General features: G+C 35.5%; 1 protein-coding gene across 1 annotated transcript in view; it reads left to right on the forward strand.

Moving 5' to 3' along the window:
• LOC150105451 (integrin alpha-PS2-like) overlaps positions 1-18,559 on the forward strand; it is a 536,973-nt gene that overhangs the window by 466,987 nt on the left and 51,427 nt on the right. Inside the window, exons 25-27 of the mRNA XM_090394825.1 lie at positions 1,336-1,500; positions 11,291-11,443; positions 11,552-11,665. Of these exons, the coding sequence (XP_090250951.1) occupies positions 1,336-1,500; positions 11,291-11,443; positions 11,552-11,665 (432 nt within the window). The remainder of the gene's footprint in view (positions 1-1,335; positions 1,501-11,290; positions 11,444-11,551; positions 11,666-18,559) is intronic.

The following is an 18,559-nucleotide window of genomic DNA, read 5'->3' on the forward strand; positions in this document are numbered from 1 at the left end:
GAAATCAACTACTAACACTGAATTTATGACAGTACTGACAATAGAGAACATACAGCTAATAGATGAGAATACTAACTGCAAGATGGAAGAGATTAGAGCCTGACTTATCTTTCTACTGCACATTATGAACCTCAAGTAGATTCATAATAGTCCCCTCTTGGATGGAGATGGACACTTCACAGGACAGAATTGTGTGGAAAAAGGATAGTGATTTTCAGTATAGTAAAGTGTTTTGTAGGTGATAGTAGACAGGTTGAAGTTCAGAGCATGTTACAAAAGGGGAAAAAATAGCTCATTGGATCACTTAATTATTGAAGGACATACTGATAAGCAGAGATTCTTATGAAGGTTTTACTCCTGTGTTTGGTCAGCCACATCTGGATTACTGAGCAGATCTGATCACCTGTGTTTCTCAGGATGAGAAATAGGTAGAGAGGATCTAACACACAGCAAGTGACCAAGAGTATGAGAGGTCTATGGAATTCTCCTTTTGATACATTAAAGTTTTAAGTTACAAATATGGGATCATGGATGGAAAAGAAAGGTGTGCATTATTAAAAGAAGTTTACAAAATTGATGCAGAAGAAATTTTGCACTACATGACAAGAAGGGAAAGGTTCATCCCTGGAAATCTTTGGTGTGAGGACTAGATCCTTTGCTTTGGGAGTGGTGAATATGTTGATTGCCAGAGTCAGCTGGGAATGCTATGTCATTGAATGAGTTCAAAGAGAGATATGATAGGTATTTTGTGAATAATAGTTAGCAGGCCTTTCTGCAGTGAGTTTTCAGACTCAATGAAGATGTCTGTATATTAATAATAATAATTATAAATTAAATTTGTCCTACCAGATATCGTCAAATCACAGCCTTCTTACAGTCACTTGTTATTGTTGTTATTATAATACTAAAAGCTCCATAGAGTCCAAGAAAACAGACACTAATACCTATGAACACACATGTGTTGGATCTCCTGAAGAAGGCCCAAGATATGTTTATGTTCATTGGTGTAAGTGTTTATTTTCATGAATTAAACATAAACCAGAGTTTAATATCTTAATAAACATCCACCATTGGTGGATTTTGTTTTTGTGTTTTGTTAAATACCACATACAAGTTTTTTTAAGCAGTCATTATTTAATTACTAGTTTCATATACCATTTTTCATGTACTTCCTCAGATTACAAAACAAATAGTTGCACATTGGTATTTTCCAGACACAAAAGAGGAAAATTTCAAGCTACAGTAATAACATTAACTCATTAAAAAGTTTAATTTAGATGGGGTGAGTATGGAGGTATGTGTGTATAAATGATTTTTTAATTATTCATTTTGTAGTTGACTAACAATGGTCCTAGCATAATTCATCAGGCTGAAGTGCATATACTTTGGCCCACTTATACCTTGGAAGGAAAAAGTTTGCTTTATCTGATGGACCAACCATATGTAGGAGAAAAAGGCCACTGTCAAGATGTAGCTGATGTGAATCCTCTGAACCTAGAGGTATGGTTTATATTTTTAAGATGGGTATTTTTGAGTAAATTATCAAATTGTTGAAACAAGTTGACCATATCCATAATCTTTTCTAATGATGCTTATGAGAACAATATCACATGGATTTTATTTGTTAAGCATGAAAAATTTGTCTGAATCATTCCTTTTTTTTTTGGCTGTGCCAATTCTACTTTATTGTATTTTAATTTAAATTAAGATTAATCAGTTTTGATTAAAAACTTTTTGATTTTTTGCTGATACACATACTACATAGTTAATTTATTAGGATACTTAGAAATAAATGGACAGCTGAATACACAGTGTATTCAGCTTACAGGAATCCATATACATTTAGGTGCACCTAAGAAGCAACGCAACAAATAAAAAGCAAGGCTAACTACTATGATTCAACACACACACACACACACACACACACACACACACACACACACACACACACACACACACACACACACACACACACACACACACACACACACGTGCACACATTAAAAAAAAATCATAATATAAAAACTCCCATTCAATGATGAGGAATTATCATACTCAGTTAGGAATAGTGTGTCTGAAGTGGATTTAACATAGTGCCTGGAGTGGACATCTTCTTTTGGCATCTGAGTGCTGAATGATGGTTAATCAAGCAGATGTTTGGGATAAATAGGTACATCATAGTATAGCAAGGAGTTTTTATGTTTATATGTTTATGAGACATTGAGAAACATGGATTAACAAATCACTAGCTTTGCTATTTGTCTGTTTTGATTTGGTTGCTGCTGCCATGTATAGCTGACCGACCACTCTGGGTTGTCAGTGTTGTCTGATTAGATACCTGAATCTCTATATAAAGACAACAGTCAAGTCATCTAGATACTTATCTAGATTGATATAAACTGATCACCAAGCACTGAAGAATGAGTTCAAAGAGAAGCATGGTAAGTAATGTGAATTATAGATAATGTAAGATCTCCCCACGTACACACAACACATGACTTGATTAGACTTGATTACACTTTCTAGCAGCACAATCTTTTTGCAGATGCCTGTAAGTGATTGATTGTTTGGAATTATACACAGTGAATAAGGAATGTCCACAGGAGCTCATTTTTAGTGAGCACAGGAGCGGTGAATCCGAAGTATCTGATGCTGGACCAAGCCTTACTACACATAATATATATCTGTAGGCTCTTCCTCTTCTTTCTGTTTTTATTTTTTCTTGCTCCTTCCTCCAATGCTATTAGAGTATTTGAGGGCTAGGGTGTATCTTTCCTGTTTTGCTGAATTTTCTTCTTTACAGCAGTGGGAGTCTGCCTTGTCTCCCAGATATTTGTCTTACCTAAGTAGGCTGCCATTCTATGAAGCCTGCTCAGCAAGGAAGGATTAGACCAAAACCCCTCAAATGATGGGTAATAAGTATAAAGTAGGTTGTAAAGCCCAAGGGCATATAAAAAGCACAAATGTACCTCTCTCTCAAACATATGACAGACCAGATTTAAACACTTTGTGGAGGCCTGCTCTTGATGAGAAACTTGAGAAATACCATACGATATGCAGACTGAGAACATTAAATCTAATAGAACTAATATCAGAAAATTATGTGTGTGTGTGTGTGTGTATACCTACAATTGTAGGTCATTATTAGGACAAAGAAGATGAGAAGAATAACTATTGGAAGCATAAAACATAAAATGCAGCATCATTGGATTGAGTGGAACTTGGAGATTTGGTGAAAATAGTATCGATCTGAAGAATGGACATCTAATCCATAGTTATGGTGACAATCTCAGAGAGGAATTGATATCCTAATTAACCATCCATAAAAGATAAAATACAAGAAAATATATTATATCACAAACAGGATTGCATAACTCTACCTTAAAATGAACAGATCTTATAAATTAAGAAATATGTAAGTTTATGCACCGACCTCAGACCACAGAAGAAATAGATGCATTTCAAGAAACACGAAACCAAATGATAAATAGCAATAATGCATTCTTTACGATCTTGATGGGATACTTCAGTGTGAAGTAGATGTGAGAGATGCACATCTAACAGTGTTGGAAAATATGGACTAGAACCGAGGAATGAAAATGAAAATTTATAGAATTTGTTGAAAATATAGGTCTTTATATAATGAATACTTTTTTCAAAAAAAAAAAAAAAAAAGGGACATTGCAAAGTCCAAATGGAGCGATGTTTAATGAAATATAATCTATTTTAAGAAAATATTGTCCAAGATGCAGATGTAATCATTTCAATACAGGTAGTGACTACAGATTAGTGAAATCAGAAATTGTCAACAAAAAAAAAAAAAAAAATGGGAAAAACGGAAACTGATCAAAAATAAAACATCCTCTATTAATTTACGAAAAAAACAAAGAGCTCTTCCAGAAAGCGATAGAAGAGTTTTATAACATTGATATGAATGAAGACTGGGATAAAAATTTTCAAATAATAACTGAGACCCCTACTAAATAATGCCAAAGAGTTTGGAATTAACCAAAAGAAAATGGTCTGATAAAAGACTAAACCTTCTCAGAAAAAAGAGAAGAGAACTGAAAAGAGATCTAGACATAAGAAGTAGAATAGAATTCTCAGAGCTATGTAAAACAATATGAAAAAGAATAACAGAAAAAATTAGAAAATTCAGAACAAAGAGAATTAGAATAGAAAACAATGAGCTGCCTAAAAGGAGTGAGAAGACAGTTGTCAATAGGACAAAATAAATTAATAACCTTTAAAGATGAAAATGGAGTACTAATTAAAAATAAAGAACAGATCATAAGAAGAATAGAATCCTTTTATTCCAAGTTGTATGATAATTCCCATTGACTTAAACCAACATAAAAACAAAAATGTAATATCCCAAATGGAAGAGGAAGAATTATGCCCTGATATTTTAAAAGAAGTTTAATATGCAGTGGGTAGCATGAGTAATTGAAAGACACCAGGTGAAGATGAATTACCAATACAAATTGTAAAAGATGGAAAGAGAACTACAGGAGGACCAAAGAGATGGTGGGAGGATGAGATTAAAGACATGGTAGGAACTCAGTGGCATATAAAGTCCCAAGATAGGAATGAATGGAAGATTTTGGGAAGGCCTTCAACCAGCAGTGAACAGAAAATTGCTGATGATGAATAAGAAAAGATATAAAAGGTTTTGCATATATAAAAGTTAGTGTGAGTCTCCCATGATGTGTCTCCAGACTCCATGGAGATATACATATAATAATGATTATCGCATACAGTCCAAACAGAATTGCAAGTAAGCATATTAGCACAGCAATTTCTCAGTTATAATTAAGATATTAGTTTTCTTGCAGGTTAACTGAATGCCCAGTTAGATAGTAGTGCTATGCTGGGAATTAAATGACATACTAAACCCATTTAAAGAGTAACTCTGATTATTATTATTATTATTTTAGTGGGATAATTGAAAGATTACTATATTAAATCCAATGAAAGGGAAAGGGGAACAGAGCTTATCGTGTACTTTATTTAACAGAAGACAATTTTTACAAGCAAAATGCTAGTAATGTTATATGCCAGCCATTCCCAACAAAAGTAATTTGAGTTGTGTTGTCTTCACAATTTTGGCAATCTGTCCTCTATATTTTAGATCATCACCCAAAGATCTTTTATTTCCTCCACCTTCAACAATATATCATCATTAAATGTAAATAATTCTACTTCCCATCTTTGTTTCCCAAATTTTAAAACCTTACATTTTGCAACATTGAACTGTCATCCCCATTCCTGTGACCATAGCATCTCTACTCTTCATAGTTCATCCCAACCTTACATTATTTGCAAACAACTGAATATCCCCATCCAAATCTTTGCCAATATCATTAACATACAGATCCCAGAGGCACACCACTAGTGACTTTCCCTTTCCAGGATATTGCTCTCCCATACGCAACTTGCTGATACCTATCAGATAGCCAATCTCTGATCCAGTGCACTAATCTAATATCCAACCCCATGTTCTCTACTTTGACAATCAACTTATCATGTGGTAATCTATCAAAACCCTTTCAAAATCTAAGTATACTACTCTGTATCCATCTCATTTGTCCAATGTAGCCATCACTTTATTGTAATAAGTGAGTAGCTAAAACATGACCTCCCTTTAGCAAATCCATGCTGTCCATCAAAGATAATACTGTTGTTGTCAACCCAATTCTGGATCCTGGTTCTCACCTGCCTCTCCAACACTTTAACCCCAACATTCAACACACAGATAGGTTTATAATTTGCTGCTTGAGTTCTATCACCTCCCTTATGAAGATGCACAATCTTGCTCTCCTTCCACTGCTTTGGAACTTGATCCAGTGCAAGACTCATACTAAACAAATATGTTAAGGCAGATGCCAACTCCCTGGCACATTCCTTCAAAATACTTGTTGATATATTATAGTTATGCAGCCTTATTAACATAAATCTACACAATTCCCCATATACCTCTTGCTCACTTACAGTCAGTCTCTTCTCCGCATCAAATGCTCTTAAACTCTCCATGATGTCACACTCAAGAATGAAAGATCTTTATTAACTACTCATTAAATATCTCAACAGTATCCTCTGCAGAAGTTGTTCTTATATCTTTTTCTCCAATCAATGTCATCCTTCCATAATCTTTTTTTTCCCCCTGCTGGCTACATATCAACTAGGATTCTTATTGGCTTCATTAGCTAACTGCTGCTCATGCAACCAAATGTAATATCTTGAAATTTTGGTTACACTGATAGGGCTTACTAAATACTGTATTTTCTGCATACTTTATTGTTGGATCTATACCAGAAAAAGTGGAGGAGGCAAGGAATCTTGGAGTGATAACCAATAAAAATGTTAAGTTTAGGGGGCATATTGCCAAGGTTGTTAAAGTAATCCAAGGATTGCTGCAATACTGAGGATTTTTGCCATTAGAAATAAAAGTGGTGATTCCTTCACACACACACACACACACACACACATATATATATATATATATATATATATATATATATATATATATATATATATATAAAGCTTTTATTCAAGTCACATCCAGATTAGATCATATTTGATGACTGGTATTTGAAGAACATAATTTAACCTTGGTACAGAGCTGACAACGACATAATATCAGGACTCTACAATGTTAGTTGAGGATAGACTGCAGGCATGCAAACTACAGAGTTCAATGATGATACAGGGGTGACATGATTGAGGTATTTAAACTATTGAGCAGTATTTACAGGATTGACACTGGGGAGATTTTTCATACAGTGGAATAAGGACAAGAAGCTATCCCTGGAAGTTGTAAAAGGAGGAGGTGAGTAGGAGGGTGGGACCATTCAGTTCATTACCTGATAGAGTGGTGAATATGCAAATGGTGAATGGGTTTAAAGAAGCAGGCAAGAACTTATTGTCAATGCATTGCTACATTCATAGGCAAAACCTGGCCTCCAAAAAAAATAATAAGATGCCTGAGCTCTGAAGTCCTGTCTTAATCTTTTAAAATTGTTAATTATATAAAAATCAGTGCTTTAAATACAAGACTGTTAAAAGCATTATACAATGAAATGGACTCTGATCATCAAAATCTTCTTTTCCATTCAGAAGGTTGTTGGCTGTCCCATGATAAAATCCTCGAGAAGTTATATGAACTCCGAAAGGATTTTGAGCTGTTTCTAATTGATAAGAAAAGTGACCTGTCCCATTATTTCCCAGATAAAAAATGGGTAGCCAGGCTGGCATATCTCAGTCAGATATTTCTTACATAAATGAGTTGAATTTAAAACTTCACGGTTCAGATACAACGATATTTAATGCTTGGAACAAGATTGAATCATTCAAAAAGAAACTCAAACTCTGGCTTAATGTGACTGCAAAAAGAAGTGATGAAATGTTTCAGTTGTACTCAGATTATATTATGTAAGTAGATGATTTCTATTCCCAGAATCCAGTTTCAGATATTCTTGAAGATGTTGTTGTCGTTTGAAAAGTATTATCCCAAACATGAGGATCCCTGGAGGCAAAATATGTGGATTGTGAACCCCCTTTGTTGAACACAAAGAGACAGCCACCCTTTCCCCTGAAGAAACTATTCAACTTATTGAATTATCATCGGATAAAGGACAGGAAAGTACTTTTAATTCTATGAGTAATTTGAAATTCAGGATAAGAATGAAAAATGAATTTCCAAATTTACATGAAATAGCAATGAGATTTCTTCTTTGTTTTTCCAACACATATTTTTGTGAAACTACATTTTCTGCCGTAACTGTGCTTAAAATGAAACAGAAACTTCCTGCAAATTTCTGACTTCTCCATATGACTATCACTTCAATTCCTCCCAGAATTAATAAGCTAGCAGACATAAAACAGCAACAAAAGTCTCACTAGCCTAACTAAAACCTTCAAAAACACAGTTGTAATAAAAGAAACTAAATTTAACTTTTTCAGTAACTTATAATTGCTGTGTTAAAGTGCTGCATTTTAAATACAAAATATTAATTAGTATTAGTGTTTAGAATTGAGAGATTCATACATTTTTATTTATTAAATTACATATTTGACATGTGTATGTGATAATAAGTGTTTTGCCAACAAGTTGACATCCTTCTGCTGCTTCCCCTGCTCAGCTGATTTCTATGGCGAGTTACAATGGATAAATATTTTTCTCACAATTGTTTTTTTTTTCCTTTCAAACCAACATCATTACAATCAATTTAATGAAAATAATCAATTTTACATTGAATATTATAAATTTTTGGTGATCAGAATGGGATATGTCATTGAAAATCAGCACAAATTAATTTAATGATGTTGGCATGAGCAAACTACAATATGCTACAAGATTTCATTATTCCAGTGATTTATAACTAATTTAAATGTAATTTTATACTTTTTAACATGCCACACCATATAAGTGTACTAATACTCTTTATGATTATGTCATAATTAACTATTAATACTTACGTTAGTTTAATGTATGAACTTTAAAATAAAATTGAAAAGGTATTATTACTATTACTATTATTACGGGCAACTCCAGGGAGTCATTAGACTCATCGAGGGAGGCGCCAAATCATATTCATCACAACTATTTGACATTCATACAGTATCTATCATACCTCGCCTTAAACTCATTCACTGTCACAGCATCCACCACAGACTCAGGGAGCGCATTCCACTCATTCACTACTCTAAAAGTAAAGAACCCAGCTCTAACACCTTTACTAACCACACTTTTGCCCAGTTTCCATGGATGTCCCCTAGTCCTCCCACAACCAGCCCTGTTCTCAAAAATATCTTCTGAATTAATTTTATAGAAACCCTTCAGTAATTTGAATGTCTCAATCATATCTCCCCTCCTCTGCCTATCAACCAATTTTTGCAACCCACAAATCCTCAACTTGTTCTCATACGGTTCATTCCACAGACCTGCTATAATCTTGGTCACTCGCCTCTGGATCCTTTCCACCTCCTCCCCATCAAGAAGAAACCTAGGTGACCAAATCTGAGCACAGTAGTCTAGATGGGGTCTTATCAAGGCTCGATACAGAGGAACAATAACCTGCTTGTCTCTGCTTGTCAGCGTATTCTTCAGCAACCAAGTGATTTGATGAGCTGATTTGGCCACTTTTGCAATGTGTCCCCTAAATTTCAATTCCTTATCTACCAACACTCCTAAATCTCGTGCCTCATCAATTTCCTGGAGCACGGTTCCACCAATGCAGTAAACTGCCGCCAATCTTTTCACCCCAAAATGCATAACCTTACATTTTGCCACATTAAACTGACATCCATTCTCCTTAGCCCAGACCTCCAATCTATCCAAATCATCCTGCAAAATTTTGACGTCATCAGCATTCACTATTGCCCTACCCAACTTCGCATCATCCGCAAACAAATGAACTGTTCCTCTCAGATCCTTTCCTATATCATTTATGAACAAATTAAACAGCAGTGGTCCAAGAACAGATCCTTGTGGCACACCACTAGTCACAGGCCGTCTTGTGGACTCTACTCCTGAGTAAACCACTCTCTGATATCTCTCCGTCAACCAACCTCCTATCCATCTCACCAACCCTATGTCCATCCCCATATGCCCCAATTTACTGATTAGAATTCCATGTGGTATCCTGTCAAAGGCCTTGGCAAGGTCCAGTAGAATCACCGTAAACCCATTACCCTTATCCAGTTCAGCCGTCACTGTGTTATAATACGTGAGCAAGTTACTGAGGCATGACCTACCCTTCACAAAACCATGCTGTCCCCGATACAGTATCCCATTTTCTTCTATCCAATCTTGTATTTTCCTCTTGACTATTTTCTCTAAGACCTTGATAATGATTCCTGTTATGCTGATTGGCCGGTAATTTTCAACAGCAGCCTTGTAACCACCTTTGTGCAGTGGAACTATTTTCCCCTCTTTCCACCCCCTTGGGACTGACCCAGTCCTGAGGCTCAAATTAAACAAAATGGTCAAGGGCACTGACAATTCTTTGGCCGCTTCACGTACGACACGAGCTGGTATACCATCCAATCCCACAGATGTATTGACATTGAGGTTCTGTAATAGACTAGTTACCTCTACTTCATTCATCACAATTCCAGTATAAGCTGTTGGTTCTTCCATTCCTGCGAAGTCACCACCTGGATGATATACTCTTGCAAAGTGCTCGCTCAGTAATTCCACAATATCGACTGATTCGGTTACCTCCCTACCCTCAGCATTTTTTAAGATCATTCTACCATGAGCATTTTTCCTTTTACTTGCAACATATTGAAAAAACTGTTTGGGATTCTCTTTAGCCTGCGTGGCCAATTTCCTTTCGTAATCTGCTTTTGCTTTTCTTACCACCCTTGTTACCATCCTGGCCTGAGCTTTATACTGTTCCTGCACCTGATGGTCACCCTTCTCCTTAAATTTCCTCCACAATTGTTTCTTTTTTTGCAGCTCAAGCTTAATAGTGTTATTCATCCATTTAACCCCTAATTGATTTATTATTCGGACTCTTGGTATACAGTCAACCATTTCCTCCTGCAAACAGTTCTTAACCACCTCCCATGCACTATCAACATCCAGCCCTTGCAGTTTTACATGCCATGGCATTGAGCCAAGCACACACCTAAGCTTGTCATACTTACCAGCCCGGTAATTCCACATGTACCCTGTCTTAATTGTAAATTCGACTCCTTTAGCCACCTCCCAAGTCATGACTTTATGGTCACTCTCACCAATTGGTGGCAACATGGTCATGTTCATTACAGCCACAATTTACGTAAATACATTACAGTATTTACGAATAAATTTGTTGGGGTAGGCCATTGTCTTATAAAAAAATAATTTATTGATTTTTTTATAAGACAGTAATTTTTTTTTTCTTTTAGTTTTATTTATGTTGGTATAGTCTTTAAAGGGACTGAATTGTTTTGTTTTCTCAGTAATGAACTGAGATATTTATGAGAAACTAATCTAAGTAATTTAAATTATGCAGTCTCTTTAGCTGGGAGTTATAGTTAAATATATTCCAAAATGAAATCAGTAACACTTAGATATTTAAAACATGAGATAAAATTGTACTCTTTTCTTGGTTTATTTTTTTTAAATAATTTTATTATTATTATTTACATATATATATATCCAGATTGGGTTGTTTTTCCACAATCCGTTCAAAAAATAACATTGTATGAATTTGAAATGCTAATGTTCTGTTCCTAATTTAGAAAACTTGGAATTTTTTTCCCTTTCCAAAATAAATATTTATTTCATAAATGAATATAGAAAGTGAGAGGAACTTCAAGTAGAGTGGCTCCCAATTTCCATGAAATGCAAAATTATGGGCTTCTCATGAATTTAGAACAGAATCCTGAAGATAATGCATCTAAATCTAGATTGAGAAGAAAGAGGCAAAATGACATAACTGATGAAGAATTGGTATGTAAATGAGTAGTAATATTCCTTAATTTGTATGAAAATTAGAAACTGTTTTTTGGCATTACTATAATTTTTAATATATATAAAGATATTATTTTTTATTTATAGTTCTGTGGACATACAATTTGCACAGATATCATTTGCACAGTGTCTAATGTTAGTAGAGATGAGCGGGTTGTATTTTCCCTGCGAGCTAGAATGTGGAGGAAGACATATAGTGAGGTAGGATTAAAATATAGAGCAAGATGTTGTTGTTATCATTATGCTATTATCAATATACACTACATGAAGTCTATCCCATTACTTTTCCTCTCATACTGTACTTTAAATCAGTTCCCTATTTCTACACTCTCCACCCCCACCTTTTTACTTTCCTTTGATACTTGAAAAATTAGATTCATTTTTCTATTCAATTAGGAAAAAAACAGAAATTGCATCTCATCTTAGACTTGTCTCACTGACTGTTATCTATCATTCTCCATTTGCTAGATCCATGCACACACACACACGCACACACACACACAGACACCAGGATACATCAAAAGCCATTGAAAAAATCATAAATCACTACTAGAAGCAGCCTTGACTATAAGTAGTAACTGTATTGCACCTATGGAGTGATAGGGGTAAAAATGCCAGAACTGTATAAAACATACTAGAATAACTTACTAAATTAAAGAGTATCTTTAGTTCATCTAATGAAGCCCCCCCCCCTTCACATTAAACTAGGTATATACTGAATTATTATTATTATTATTTATTCACATAATTGATACACATTCAAAACAAGATTTAAACAACATTATATAAACAATAAATATTATTTAAACAACAATTTGACTGGTGATACAGAACAATTCAGATTCTGCCCAAGAATCTAAGAATAGTCTGTCAGGTAGCGTCATAAAATATGGTCTGTTCCAAGTAATGCTGTTTTTTGTAGATCATATGGGGTCACTTCGTTGATATTTAATTGCTGTAAATAGTTGGAAGGCTTCTTTGAAATTGCGCCAAGTGCACTGATAACTATTGGGATAACTTTAGTGTGTTTAAGCCACGGCCTGCCAACTTCGATTGCCAGATCTCGATATTTAGTCATTTTTTCCAGTTTTTTGTTGTTAATATTGTTATCACTGGGTACTGCAATATTGATAATCCAAACCTGTCGCTGTTCAATAATTGTGATGTCAGGTCTATTGTGTTCCAAATGCTGATCAGTTTGTATTAGAAAGTCCCCGAGAATTTTTGCTGTTTCATTTACCAATACTGTTTCTATTTTATGCTGCCACCAGTTACCAGAAGTAGGAAAGCCAAAACCATTTTCCTCAGGTGAGAATTATTATTATTATGTGACACCTCCAAGGAGTCCAAAGACTCATCGAACTGCATCACCTACATCTACTGCTCACCACCACCAGTATTTTCACAGACAATTACAAACATCCATGCCCATGCAGGATTCGAACCTATCCACTCGGCCAACTAGGCTAGAATTAGTCATACCTACAACCACCATTCATACATGAGAAAAAGAAGAGTGCACACAGATTATATTGATAATTACCTCATAGAATGTGAAGTGATTCCATTTATACCACAGGACTGACTAGAAAGCCATCAACCTTCTGCCTACCAGGGTCTAGTAAGCAAGATTTGAAAGAAACATGGCAGACCTTTCTCTACCATTCCAGTCTCACTGGGAACAATTGCACACAAATCTGAGAATCTAAACATGCATTGCTAATTCCAGCTGTTTTTTGCCAACTCTTGCCTGAAATTCCATCTTCTCATTGAGGAGAGCTACCATTCTTCCATTAGTGTTCAGTGATGATGCCAGAGTTAAAACATGTATAATGTTTGCCTTATCAAAATCATGCTGGTTTGGTTGCTTAATAACTAGACTTTTGTCTACTTGGAATTGTACATTTTGTTTAGGTGATTGATTGCATCCATCTGCTTAAATCCAGGTAACATTTTTGTCTTTATATGCAGAATTCTAGTTGCATTTTACTTAAATTAAGATGGGATTAGATGACACTCTGAACCTATGCATAGATAATCTCATTTTGTTTATCTAAGTTTAGCATATCGTTTGTCATTGTTATTCAGATCTTCTAAGGAATGATCATGGGAAGTCTTCCTTTTAACCCACACAACAACCTTTTTTGTATTTCTCTTTAAATTCATTCACTGATCTTGCACTGTTTATACTTACGATTATCACTATACAACCTGGTATAGTGATATTACAAGAAATAGCTAGATGTAATGTGCTTGCTAATCATTCTCCTTCTCAACTTAAATTGGTGAACACATGTTTTCTTTCATTTTGTCAGCTATGGAAAATCCTATATGATCTGATCTATACTATTATTCTCATATCCCATCTCAATGTTGTTTACCACTCTTCTTTGCAGTCTACCTTTTGTTTCTTCAGATCCAATGTTTCTTGATTGTTTACTTCAGAGTTCTTTCCCATTTTCTTATTCCTGTGGAACCCATGTGACCAAATTTGAGCTCAGTACCACTTGTGTTCTTTCTTATGAAAGCATTATAAAGAAGCATTAAAAAAAACTTCCTTATCTTACAATTTATGGAAATTATTATAGTTGTCACATTTCATAGTAGCTTTATCCCAAATGTTCTGTCTTCTGTCACTTTTAGATTCATAGCGAGTTTACAAAAGTGGATATCAGTGTGATATCCACTTTTGTAAACTCTTTAGTCCAGACCACACCTTTCATGTGGCAGCAGTGAATCCATTACCATTTTTCCTTATATCAGTCTTTTCAAATCATTCTATAACTACATTAGAATTATTACTTATCATTTCTAACTTTGTATCACCAGGAAAAAATTGTATCTATCTCTCCAAACACTCCCATCATTAACACATAAATTGAATGCTAATGGTTCAAGGATGGAGCATGTGCAGCACATCACTAGTTATTCTCTTAGACTGCTTTGACATATACTATTTCATACACTGATATAACATGCAAAAAATAGACTGGATCTACAAATCAAATGGAACACTGGTACCGATCCAGTTTTTTTTAATACCTGACTTGCACACCAAAGGTTGCAAGACCACTGGCATATCAGTTGCCATTTGTAGGCTCCCCATATGTTCCAATTTAACCAGCTACAGAGCCATATAGATAAAATATATCAATTCATTTATGCTTTGTATCCGTATTATTTCAATAATATCCACAATGTATTAAATAGTATAGGTATGCTGTTATATCCACACTTATTTATCGTGTTATTGTAAAATAGGAGCATGTCGCTATGGCCATTTCCATTTAATACAGCTATGTTTCAGAGAGTCTGGTTAGGATTAGATTTACAAAAGCTTCATATATATATATATGGTGTAATGCAGCTAACTGCCTATAATTAAGTGGTGTCATTTGCAACTGCAATGACACCACTGTGCAGTTTCTTTCTAATAATTTAGGATATTGTTCTCTTATTCCATATAAATTTTTTTCAGCTGACTCCTCACTATACCAGCTTTGGTATAGTGAGGAGCCTAAATAGCTGAAGTATTTTATTTGTTTCATAGATTTTTCCATTTGGAAGGCACTTGATGATTTCCTGGTTCCTGCTTATTTTCATAGTTTTCTACATTTTGTTGAGATTTTCACACTAACCCCTTTATAGCAGTCATTCACTTTATTCTGCTTGAATATTTTCTACCATTGTTTTCTGTGCAGATGTGAAGAGCATCAGAAATAAAGAACAGAAGTGTGAGCTTTACTTCACCAAAAATTATTGATATCAGCAAGACCTGATTGAGAGAAAATGGTATAGTTACAGAAATAGAATGTAAGATGTATTGTATTTCAAGGAGGAAGGATACAGATGACAGTTGAACAACTTTAACCAAAATGGAAGTTAAGGAGATTCTGCAGAAGGTTATTTATTTGAGGCATCTGTTGTGCAGGATAGAGGCCAAATGAACAAAATACATTGTTGGTTTTTCCTATAGACTGGGGGGGGGGATATCTCGAAAGATATAGATGCCATGAATCAGCAGATTAACACAATGAGTACAGTGTGAGTAATTATTATAGAAGGCTTCTGTGGGGATACAGATTGGAGGGAAGAAAGGGTGTATGCGATATGGAAATGGAATTTATACATTTCTTAAAATACAATAACACAAGGAAAGGAGTGAGTAATATTTATTCATCATTATCATAATCAAATTACTGATATGTAAACTCAAAGGGTATACAGGATAATTATGGTAGTACTACATGAAAAAGTTACACCATTACTAACTTCTGATCAACAATTTTCCTCCAAATTAATCTGTTATTTGTCAAGACTAACATTATTAGATCTTATATGTGTCTTTTAAAGCAATTTTTACTTTAATCAATTCATCTACATCTTGGTCTTCTTATGGGTCTCTTTCCTGCCAAACTGGCAAAGAACACTTGTTTTGCTAATCTTTCCTATCCCATTCTATTTAAGTAACCATACCACCTGAGATGAGCTCTACTAACACATTCCTGAATGCTACCAATGGCATATTCTTTCCTAATCCTCTCATTTTTAATGTGATACTGCCATCGATGCCATCTGTACACTCCACTAATCTTTTTTAGAACTCTCATATTAGAGGTCTCCAGTCTTTGATCACATATTTTATTTCTAACTCAGCTCTCAGATCCTTCTTCCTTTTCCCCGCTTTTTACCTTGCAGTGGCGAGGGTTTTCTATTCATTTAACTGCAACCGCACTCAAGGATAAGGTGGTTAGTCCTATGTCTCCCAGTGTATCTATGTCTTTAAGTGTGAGTTCTCAAGGTTGGTTTGCCTGCTTGCAGGATGAAAATCCCCAGATAAACTGGGGAGGAAACCCTGCAGTCCATACCCAAGACTGGCTAACTTGGTTATGTCTGAGAAAGATTCTAAGCTTTTTATGTCAGCAACGGGAATCGAACCCAGGACACTCCTTTCCCAGGCACATGGTTGCGAGGTGCATAGCCACTCGGCTAACCATGCTCTCAGATCCATAAGTTAAAATTGGTTTGAACATTGTCTTGTATACAGCTAATTTAGTGTTAGACTAATTTCTTTCCTATTCCATATAAATTTATTCAGCTGACTTCCTACTATACCAGCAGTAATTATAAATCAATGGATTGGTTTATAATTACCTGAGAGAGCATGTGATGGAGGACTCCAGTGGTTTGAGAATGCTCAATCTGGTAATAGCATCTGAAGATATATCCATAACCACAGTAGCCACTCTGCCTCCAGTGAGAGAAAATGAACATGCAGTCTTGTTCTGGGAGGTTGCTAAACATGTGAAATTCTCTCATGAAGCAGTTTATGTGGAACTACAAAGTAGATTTCTATGACAAACATGGTGGTAGCTAGGAGATGGCAGTAGTGTGGTGTAGTGCCATGGCAAAAGAAATTACAAGAAAATAATATCAGTAGTGAATGAGAAGTTGCCAGGGATTATTGGAAAGAAGCAATATAAGACTGCATATCCAGTATCAGAAGGATGAACCAAGTGGATGAGTCATGATATAAATGAGCTGGGGGTGGGGCATTGTAGACAGAATATAAAGGGGAAAAAAAAGTGATCAGCATGCTTATGAGCAATACAAAGCACAGGTAAGAAGAGCAACCATTATTTTAAGGAAGGCTAAATCAAATTATGAGAGAAAATTAGCTAAGCAAGTGAAAGTTCAAAAGTTTTTTGCTATGCAGCAAGTAATGAGACCTTCACAGACTTATAAGAATGGGGAGAATTGACCAGGGTTTCTGACCCAATGTGCATTCCTACTTTTCTTGGTGTGTCCCATTCTTAGGTGTCTGATGGGATACTGAATGTAGTTTTTTCCACTTTGTAACCAAGTAAATTATACTTGCAAAGACACATACACAGCTGTAAGGAAATGTGCCTTGCATTATAGAATACTTAGGCAACTGTTTAAGTATCTGCCTCCAACTGGGGGAGGCAGATACTTAAGCCTTACATCCAACATTACATGAACGATGTCCGTGGACATCTAACATTATAGGGACACTGTCCATATAGCGTTGGATGAAATGGAGACATACTGTTAACTACATTCAAAATATGAATCACAATAATGAGTTATAAATCATGTGTACAAAGTGTGCCCATTAATTAAAGAGTGATTTTTTACAGGACAACCCTTTCAATAAAAGCAGCAAACGTGTTTATAGTTTTGACTGTTAGAGTGTGTTGTTATCACAGGTGCGACTTTCAAGTTGTGTGACGGCAATTTTTGTGGGGCAGCTGTTGAAGTTAGAGTGTGTGAGTGGAGTATATCAGAAGTTTCATAATGGAACAAAGAGCTATGATAAAATTTTACTGTAAATCAGGAAAAACTGTTACAGAAGTGTACCAAGACCTAAAAAAAAGGTTTATTATTATTCAGGCCTCCATGGAGTCAAAAGACTCATCGAGGGGAGTTTCCCCCTAAGAAACACAAAGTCTATCATACCACTCCTTAAACTCATTGACCGTTCTCACCCTCAACACTCTATCAGGCAATGCATTCCATGGGTCAACCACCTTCCATGCAAAGAAACCACTCATCACCCTCTTGCTCACAGTTTCCTTTCGTAACTTCCAGGGATGGCCTCTTGTCATCATGCCTTCTCGCTGTTCAACCAAGTGAAAGAACTCTCCAGTGTCAACCCTGTAACAACCTCTCAACAGTTTAAAAGTCTCAATCATATCACCTCTCCTTCTTCTATCTGCCAAACTCTGCAGTCCACATTCCCTCAGCCAATTCTCATAACTATCCTTGTACAGTCCTGAGACCATCTTTGTCACCCATCTTTGTATCTTTTCCACAGTTAATTTATCCCCTTCAAATCCTGGGGGCCAAATTTGGGAACAATAATCCAAGTGTGGTCTGATCAGAGACTTATACAATGGAATGATAACCCTCTTATCTCTGCAGGTCAGTGTCCTTCTCATAATTGCAGCAATCCTCTGTGTTACCTTCACCACCTTTGCGATATGTCCCCTAAACTTCAGGTTCCTATCAATCATCAACCCCAGATCTCTTGTCTCCCCAACTTCTTCCAGTATAACTCCTCCCATAGAGTAT

Source organism: Typopeltis vanoorti, chromosome 6 (genome assembly GCF_054136105.1).
Source record: "Typopeltis vanoorti isolate ZY-2024b chromosome 6, IOZ_Tvanoo_1.0, whole genome shotgun sequence".
NCBI lineage: Eukaryota > Metazoa > Arthropoda > Arachnida > Uropygi > Thelyphonidae > Typopeltis > Typopeltis vanoorti.